Source organism: Pollicipes pollicipes, unplaced genomic scaffold (genome assembly GCF_011947565.3).
Source record: "Pollicipes pollicipes isolate AB1234 unplaced genomic scaffold, Ppol_2.1 Scaffold_6138;HRSCAF=7277_pilon_pilon_pilon, whole genome shotgun sequence".
Classification (NCBI taxonomy): Eukaryota; Metazoa; Arthropoda; class Thecostraca; order Pollicipedomorpha; family Pollicipedidae; genus Pollicipes; species Pollicipes pollicipes.
The window spans coordinates 23,611,874-23,620,506 of record NW_023596818.1 but is presented as its reverse complement, the minus strand read 5'-3'; the positions used below and the strand labels follow the sequence as shown (position 1 = coordinate 23,620,506).

Here is an 8,633-nt window from a genome sequence, read left to right as displayed (position 1 = left end):
TGTCCTGTAGGAGCTCTCGGACAGTGAGGTTGTGGTCCGAAGACGAGACCGCCACCTCTTCAGCTCCGTCTTCCTGTGACAGACGCACGCACACCCCATACGAAACAAGACGTGTATTTGCCACGGGACGAACTGGACAATTTGCTTGCACTGATCACAGTCTGGCGGCCTGCGCTCGGGCCGTCACTCGCCGAAGAAGTAGTTGTACTCCTCGAGCTCCTCCTCCGTCTCGCGCTGCGTCTTGCGCTGCAGCCGCTGCGGCGTCGGCGGGCCGCGAGCGGAACACGAGCGGTCGGCCGGTGTGCTTCACCACCTCGGCCATGGCGCGCAGTCGCGTGCGCCGCAGCCGGTCCGCCTGCGCCGCCTGCTGCTGACGGATCTTCAGCTCGCGCAGCTTCAGCCGCCGCTCGCGGTCACGCAGCTGCCGAGCGCGTGTGGACGCAGTGAGACGCGGGCCGCGCGGGACGAGTATGCGCTGGACGCGGCGAGAGGTGCGAGCGCTCGCGTGTGGCAGTACGGGTGTATGGGGTGGGCAGTGATCATACTGGATACGTCCTGAGCGGAGGTTGCGCACGCTCTGACCCCACCGCGAAGGTGCCGGCAAATATCACACCGTTCTGTTACACGCTAACTGAGCCCAGCTACACCGAAGTCGCAACGCAAACCGGCAGCCACTGGGCGAGCATGCATCCGCTATAAGCGAGGGTCGCGACGCCGCTGTCTGGTGTCGCGGTAGCGGTGTCTCGTCATTATCCAGTGCTTACGCGCATGCGACACGTGACAGCCAGCCAAAACCGAGAGCTGCACTGCGGTCAACCCTGTGCGTGCTCGCTGCAGTGACTGACAGTCCAGCCGGCTGGGCTGCACGTGCGGGCGCGGGCGCGACTGTCGTTTGCCGCTCCGCATAGCGCCGTGAGGCGGCCGCTCCCGTCCACCCGTCAGCCTACCGACCTTTTCAGCGGCGTGCAGTCGCTCAGGCGGCACTGTCTCCATGTACTCGAACATATCCTCGATGTGGCTCTCGAGCGAGGCGAGCATCTGCAGCGTGCTGATGTTGGCTTGGTTCTCGCCGATGATGGCCGTGTACACGGCCGTCACCTGGTCGTTGAGCTCGGCCAGCGCGCTCTCCTGCTCCTCCGCCTTGAACTCGCCCTGGTTGAATATCGTGCAGAAGAGCTCCAGCTGCTCGCTCTTCTCCTCTTCCCACCTGGCCGGGGAGGACGTGCCACGAATGGCACAGACACCTGTCACCGGTGTTCGGCGCAGCCACAGCTGGCCTCGGCCAGGAGGGCGCCCAGCGATCACGTCGTGCGGGAAGTCGTGGGCTCCACCCCAGCCGGTGGAGACTGGCCTGGAGCTTTGCCAGTCTTACTCACCCGCACCCCCCCCCCCCTCATCTAACAGCGTGTAGGCCCGCTGCATCACCCAAATTGCAACGCTTATCACAGCAGCCCCCACGCAGCGTCACGATGACGACGGCGACGGTGTCGTACCTCGTGGCGAGACTGGCTGGCTGGCTGGCTCTGCTGTCCAGACATCCGTCACCGGGACGGCCAGCTTCCGGCTGACAGCAGGTGACATCGGTCGCCCGGTGGTCTCCCAAGATGACCTGACCTGACCTGACCTCACCTGACGGCCTCTTGCAGCAGACCGACCTGCTGCTCCAGCAGGGCCACCTCTCGGCTGATGCGCTCCTTGGTGAGCTCACCGGACGTCTTCATTTCCTCCAGCGCCTCCTCCGTTTCCTGCGCAGACGGCACGGCCGGCCGCGTCACAACACACACACAGCTTGGCTCAATGATCCGAACACCTCTGACGGCCGGGCTGCTGGACATCCGGTACTGTGGCTGTACCTGTGTGCGTATGATGTTTTTACGTAAGTGCACCCGATATGGTCTCGCCCAAGGGCACTAAATGCGAAATGCATCTGGCGGCGAGATGGAAGCTTGTTATAGCCTGCTTGGGCCAGCCAGTTCCGCTGCCACAAGCGGCCAATCAAGCAGCTGGCGCCGAGCAGACAGCCGGACCACGCGAGCGTCCTCGGCGGCCCACTCACCTGCGAGTTCTGTATCAGCTTGAGGTTCTGCTCCTCCAGTTCAAGGAAGACAGCGAACAGCTGCTGAGGCTCGGTGAAGTACAGCTCGGCGTCCACACTCGACTCGTCGAGCTGCATCGCGACGGCCGACGAGGCGGCCAGGCTGGCGCGCCGCGTGGTGGCCGTGCTGGCAACGGTCACCAGCGTCGGCGACGACGCCTGCTGCACGCTGGTGGGCGTGGCCGAGAGCCGACGGCCCGGCGTGGCCTGGAGCGACGGCCGGCGCCGCTGCAGGCGGGGGCCGCTGCTGCGGCTGGCTGCCGGCGGCAGGCGGCTGCCGCGCCGATGGCCGGCCAGGCGCCCCCCGAGGGTCACCACGCTGCCTGATTGCGAGGCCGTGTCGGCCACCTCCAGCTGCTCGGACAGCTGGCGGCACATAGACTGGCGCCTCGCCTGCTCCTCACGCTCCTGTCGCCACTCCTGTGGCGCCAGCTGGAACAGGAAACGGCGGTACATGCGCAGCTCTTTGTATCGCTCCTCCAGCTTGATGATGAAGCTCTTGGTGGCCATGATTTGGATGTTGACTTGGCGAATTTGTGACACTTTGTCCATCGTGATCTTGGCTTCATCCTCGGCCAGACGAATCGCTTCCACAGCCATCTGGTCATTCTCTTTGAGGAATTCGTCAAACACCTGATAGTCTTTCTCGATCTTCTTTTTGTCGCGATCGAGTCGCTCCTGCTCCTCTTTCACCGTTGTCTCGAGCTTCGCCATCTGTTCGCGCTTCACGTTGATAGTGTACTGGAGAAAGAACATGTCTTTCTTGTTCTGCACAAACTCGGCCAGCGTCTGCCGCTCCACGCCCTTGTTCTGCATGGCCACGCGCGTGTACGCCAAGTTCTTCCTGAAAAAGGTGTCATCTTGCGCCACCTGCGGGTCCTCCGGCTCCGGGGTGGGCGGCAGTCGAGCGGTGATCCGTGGCTGATGGTACTGACGCTTGTAGATTGGCATTGCCAGCTGAGTGTTCTTCTTCTCCTTCTGGTTCTGCACGTCCTGTTGCCGGAATGTGAACACGTCCGAGTTGGACGGCAGTACGAAGGGGTTGTGGGCGTCATCCTCGGGCCCGGGCCGCATCTGGGGCCGCTGGATGATGCGTGAAGTCGTTTCCTCTCCGGACGCCATCCTGATGCTGGACTCAACTACAACGGAAGCCGTTTGTCAATACACTAGTGGTCGTCACAAAACGAAGAGGATGGCCATGAAATGGGCGAATGACGGAAGGAAGAGCCATCAGCGGCCCTTCCCTTCCGATACGATCTGAGCATTTTTCAGCTGCAGCTGGCGAATGCTCATAATTTTATCTCAGAAGTGCAATGCAAGAAAAATGGCCTGAGAACGGATGGATCACGCGCAATCCTGCGCAATCCTGCAGTGCACTGTTAGCAGCAAAGGCATGACCCAACATACCTGCAACGGACGTTCAGGAGCATATGATGCAGATCGTCATGTCTGTCTTGCTACGCTGGTAACGCAGATGCTGATATATGTAGGTGAGTCGTCGGTACCATCGCACCAAAGAACAGCTCCGCTATTTTTGGTGACCTGCCATCACTGGAAGTAGAAACGGTGTCTGTGACTGACAATGGGATCGCTAGTTCGAAACAGTAAATAGGTACGTAACTACCAAAATGAGCGTTTGCCCCGACACGCTCCACTTTGGATTTAAAGCTCACGTTTTACAGCACAGTTGTTCCAACACAACCGCCTGCTACGGTAAGATCCTCTTGCACGGTTCACGAAGTTGCTGAACCACTGGTTTAGACACGAAATTACATCTTGTCTGGTAACACACGAACCTTTTTACGCTTCCCGATGCTTGCCGGGAAGAGTTCAGCGTGAATGTGGGCCAGCTCGAACGGGCAAGAACCGCACTCGAATCTCAGCGCTGCGTACTCGGCATGATCTGGGCCGTGGGAATGATCCACACGATCAAAGCGACTCAACGCCACCCGCGATGAGGAACCGTATCAAAGAAACTGGCTATAGCAACAGCTGTTTGTTGTCATGGTAACGCTTTGGTCCAGTAAGGTTTTTTGTGGTAAAGGGAGTTCGTAGTCGTGCGTGAACTGGTCATGAAGTGACATCAAAGAGTAAAAAACATAAAATACGTATAGACATTTAGAATCCAAGGAAGATTGGTTTGCTAAAAAACACCATTGGAACCTATTTTTAGCCATATTCAAATAAAATACTTACCGTCCGGTAAATAATTGGCCAACGGTGGGAAAATTGGTCACGTCAGTGAAACTGACGCAAAGAGGCGTTTTATTTAGCAGCACGTGTGCGGAGCGTTTTTCCTTGTTTACAAACACGCCTGCCTAAGGATACGCCTACATAAGGATACGGGAGAGCGTGTGGTGCATTGGCGTGTGGTTACGTGTTGGTAAACAAAATTCAAAGGAATTTCGGGTGTTCATGCGTTTAGATGCGGTCGGTGGATGTTTACATCTTGGGGGAAGAAGACTGAAAAGGGCTCATCGTACATCGCGTTAAGTAGGCCAAAGTTGTCTGAAGACGGGCGTGGACGCTTTTATGCGCGAGATTGGAGGCTGGGTCGCAGTTCTTGGCAAGGCCTACAATGCTGAAATTTAGGAAGCTATTTGGTTCGAAAGGAGCAGTGTTATTGGAATGATCCATGTGAGAGCCCTGCCTGGTGAGTGTGCTGCTCATTATCTGTTACACCAGGGAGCTGCTAATTTTTTGGTTGTAAATGGTGTGATTGTGACTGGCTGACTGGTCGGATGCTTTGTTCTTGATAGGAGGAAACTTGTAGAGTTGGAAACTAGTGACACCATGCATCCCAAGATTGTGTGCCACCTAGTCAGTTGGGTCTGCAGTTTTCATCTCGCTTTCTAAGTATCAGATCAGGTCATTCCTCCAAAGTGATCTGGACTGTCCTTTTATTCTTAATTACAGTTCGGTTCAAGTTGGTTGAGTGAGAAGGTTTAAGGAATGGCTTATAATTATTTCAAGTTTTGCCCTGTTTTACTGTAGTTGTTTCAAATTTAATCAGTTAGATGCATGCAGCTTTCACATGGATGAGGTTTTTGCAGAGTTCTACCCTGTTGATATGGTGTTAAGCTTGCTCAGTGCCTGACAGTATGAGTAAGGAGTTCTTATTCTGGAATAATGAACCTTCAGTATGCTACAAGATACTGATTAAAACAACATGATAAGGAAGCATTGGCTGTGTTGACAAGAATCAACACTTGAAGCTGTGCTCATGGTCACTGAGCAGCATGAGCATGGCCTGAGTTGTTAGGCTCTGGCAACACAGGTAACAATCCCTTGACATTGCTCAACCAGTATCTATCAGTATACTGAAGTTCAACTGTTGTCAGAATGAGCATCCCCAATCTGCATTGCTGAGAACAGGGGCTTAAGGCCATGTTTGCCTATGTGTCTTTTTGCTTTGTTTTTGCATTGTGCTTATGTCGTGAAAAGATCAGAATGGCCCCATCAGAAGGATGTGTCATGGTTGACCAGGCAATATGGCACATATTTGAACATTCTGGTTTAAGATGCTTTGTTCTGATTGCCATGCTTGAAATTTCTGCCAAGATCAGATCACACCTTACACTCTTTGTTGGTTCATTGAAGTTTTTCACAGCAGTGCCAGAATGCTTGAACTTGTGGATATGTAGGTTAACTTTTTAAGATTCAGCTCTAACTTTTTGAATGGTTGGATTTCTGGGGTTGGAGCTCACACTGTAGCATGTATGTGTCCTGTGACCCATAGCATCAATTATGAAATTCTAGTCAATGGCAGAATTTGGTTTTGAACATTGAACGTGATGCAATGCTCGACATGGTCCGTTCTGTCCTCAGACATCACCCTATCTTTATTGCGGCTGCTGCCAGGATGGGGGCCGTACCTGTCAAGGGCAAACAGTGAGCATTAAAGTGACTGGAACTTATCCCACCATGGGTGTGTGGACCAGGACGCAGCTGGTCTTTTCCCATTCAGGTATGTAATCAATTTGTTTACAGGAACACCTCTTCATAGTCTGCACATGGACAAAGTTGTGGAGACAGCCTGCAGTGAAGCAGACACATATACTAAATGTGATGTGGTGAGTAGATAAGTGCATGGTCAGAATGTGATTGAAAAGAATAGCCAGGAATATACATCCCTTAGAATCAGGGGTGCATGTTCCATTGAAGATGGACCCCAACTTTGAATATGATCAACATCTCTTTTACATCTGGTATGAGAGTAGAACTCAGCAGCTGTTTTGGCAATCTGTAAGTTGAGATGTTGTGATGGCCCCACTAACCATTGACCAAGGTCCATGATTCTAATGACAGTTAAGCCTGCTGCAAGCATTATTTGCACCTGGCTGCTAAGTTAACTGGTGTCACATAACATCCTATGTAGTGTGCAACATAGTTGCAAACCAAGTCAATCTATGGAGTCTACAATGCTAGATGCTGTCATCTATTCAGTCAGCAACATGGATTAGGTGGTAATCATCTGCTTGTCCAGCATCTTCAGCTCCTTGACAAACTCGGATGATATGGGATCAGCATCTATTGGTTCCAGAGCCGGTGTACGGATTGACGTCCAGCCATCCCAGGGGCACTGGAACTGTATCTATGGGTCACAGAGTGGCCCAGTGGTCCAGCTTCTGACATCTCACCAAACACTAAGTGGTGTCGCATCTGGGGCCCAGGGAATAGCCACGGAGGTGATCCCCGCAACCCTGCAGACCCAAGAAAAAGTTAATAAATGACAAGAAAGTCATGGTGCCTTTAGCAGAAGATGACTTAGCATTCATTTTTACATTTGCTTTAATGATGCAATGCTTTGCTGATCAGCCGTGGTCGAAATTCTCTGTGTGGGTATAGATAGCAATCTGGCATTTGAACGCCACGTATTCACAGTATTTCCGTGCTTCGCAGCATTAGGGGGGGGGGGGCTGGCCAAGCTCTTGCGATGGCTAATTGAGGAAGGTAAAAAGTTTTAAGTAGAAAACGTGGGTTTACCCCCTAATTTTTATTATTGAGCATGACTGTGGGCTAAAAGAAACGCAATGTGAGTGAATTCAAAAAGCACCAAACCATCTCAATCCACTTATAATGACCTGCCTTATGTCAGATTGTCGTCGAAAAACGTGTCACCATGCTGCATCACGCAACGCGTGGTGCAGTCCCCTCCGTGAACAATTCACATACATCAAGGGTATGCCGGCGGGAAAGTTGTACGTCATTGGCGGGACCCCCCGAGCTGCATCCACATCCAAACTGAGCATAAAGCAACAGACATGCTTTTTGCTATCGTGCTACTGTCAAATGGAATGAAGCTCCCGTGGCAGCCAGAGAACCACGCAATGGTTTTGGGTGCAGGGAGAGAGGGCGCTAGTGGATTTGTGAAGTCCTGAAGCTTAGGAGTGAGAAACGAAGTTTATGTCTGTTCTTATCTTGGCTGTGTGCTGTATGTATACCATGCAAGTTGTGTGCATGATCTGAGAAGCTGTGCCATGCAGAGTATTCATATGAAATAAATGAATAAAGGCATTAATTGAATGAGCAGTGCTGGATAAATCTGACCAAAAGTTGCTTTCTGTAGAAAATTTTGAAGTGCCTGAAAAGCTGTTTGCAATCATTTAATTGTGTAGTTCCTTTGATTACACTCGAAACTGATTCATTGTGATGTGGTTTGTGTCATGTGTTTCACTGTTTCTTGACTAAATGGCTGAAGCTTGAGTCATCCTGCTGAGCGATGACCTGACGTATTCCGCAGGACGGTCTGCTGGTGGAGAACATGCACGACCTGCCGTACATGTGCGGAGCTCAGCTGGGACCGGAGATCACTGCGTGCATGACGCGCGTGGCGGCCGAGGTGCGTCGCAGGGTGCCTGCCGCCAAGCCCGTTGGCGTTCAGGTGAGTCACGTGACATTGGGTGACGGGACGCCCTGCCGTGGACCTGGAAAAGTGTGGGATGTAGTTATGCACACATCAATCCTAGTACGTTTGTCTACTGGCATGTAAGCGTTTGTGTGGGCAGCATTTATACATTTATGACATTTGAACATTTATGCTGGCGTTGGAAATTGTCTTGCCTCTTAAGCTATTGCTGCTGTCCGCGTCTCACAAGACGTTAGTGTGCTGGACCGCATGCCCATAATTATTGTAGCGTGATGCGGTCCGCCGGCCCGACGTGACCTGCCCCTCTCCAGGTGCTGGCGGCCGGCAATCGGCAGGCACTGGCCGTGGCCCTGGCGGCCGGTCTGCAGTTCGTGCGCGCGGAGGGCCTGGTGTACGCGCACGTGGGCCGACGAGGGGCTGGATGGACGCCTGCGCCGGGCCGCTGATGCGGTACCGCCGCCACCTGGCCGCCGACCACATCAGCGTCTGGGCCGACGTCAAGAAGAAGCACAGGTGACCGACGGCGGCGCTCCGGCCCCCGCCCTCACCTCCAGCCGCACTCTGTCAGGCTCTAAGGCGTGCGATGGATTATAAACCACTGTCGTCCGGGTCACAAATGTTGTCCCCTTGCATGTTGCCGCTGATTTGTCGATGCGGTGGGGGGGGGGG

At 53.5% G+C, this 8,633-nt stretch overlaps 2 protein-coding genes across 2 annotated transcripts in view; one reads left to right on the top strand and one right to left on the bottom strand.

Moving 5' to 3' along the window:
- Positions 1-59: 59 nt before the first annotated feature.
- Positions 60-4,024, bottom strand: LOC119105483 (cilia- and flagella-associated protein 100). The gene is made up of 8 exons (XM_037228949.1): positions 3,892-4,024; positions 3,503-3,646; positions 2,379-3,234; positions 2,057-2,264; positions 1,630-1,745; positions 952-1,207; positions 280-421; positions 60-73 (listed from the first exon to the last, which is right to left on the bottom strand). Exons 3-8 carry the CDS (start codon positions 3,215-3,217, stop codon positions 60-62), a joined length of 1,575 nt encoding a protein of 524 aa, XP_037084844.1. The 5' UTR covers positions 3,218-3,234; positions 3,503-3,646; positions 3,892-4,024.
- A 25-nt stretch (positions 4,025-4,049) lies between these two features.
- The window catches only part of LOC119105482 (uncharacterized protein F13E9.13, mitochondrial-like), a 26,708-nt gene continuing 22,124 nt past the window's right edge, over positions 4,050-8,633 (top strand). Inside the window, 6 exon segments of the mRNA XM_037228948.1 lie at positions 4,050-4,102; positions 4,708-4,748; positions 6,086-6,168; positions 7,839-7,979; positions 8,276-8,371; positions 8,374-8,477. Of these exon segments, the coding sequence (XP_037084843.1) occupies positions 4,050-4,102; positions 4,708-4,748; positions 6,086-6,168; positions 7,839-7,979; positions 8,276-8,371; positions 8,374-8,477 (518 nt within the window).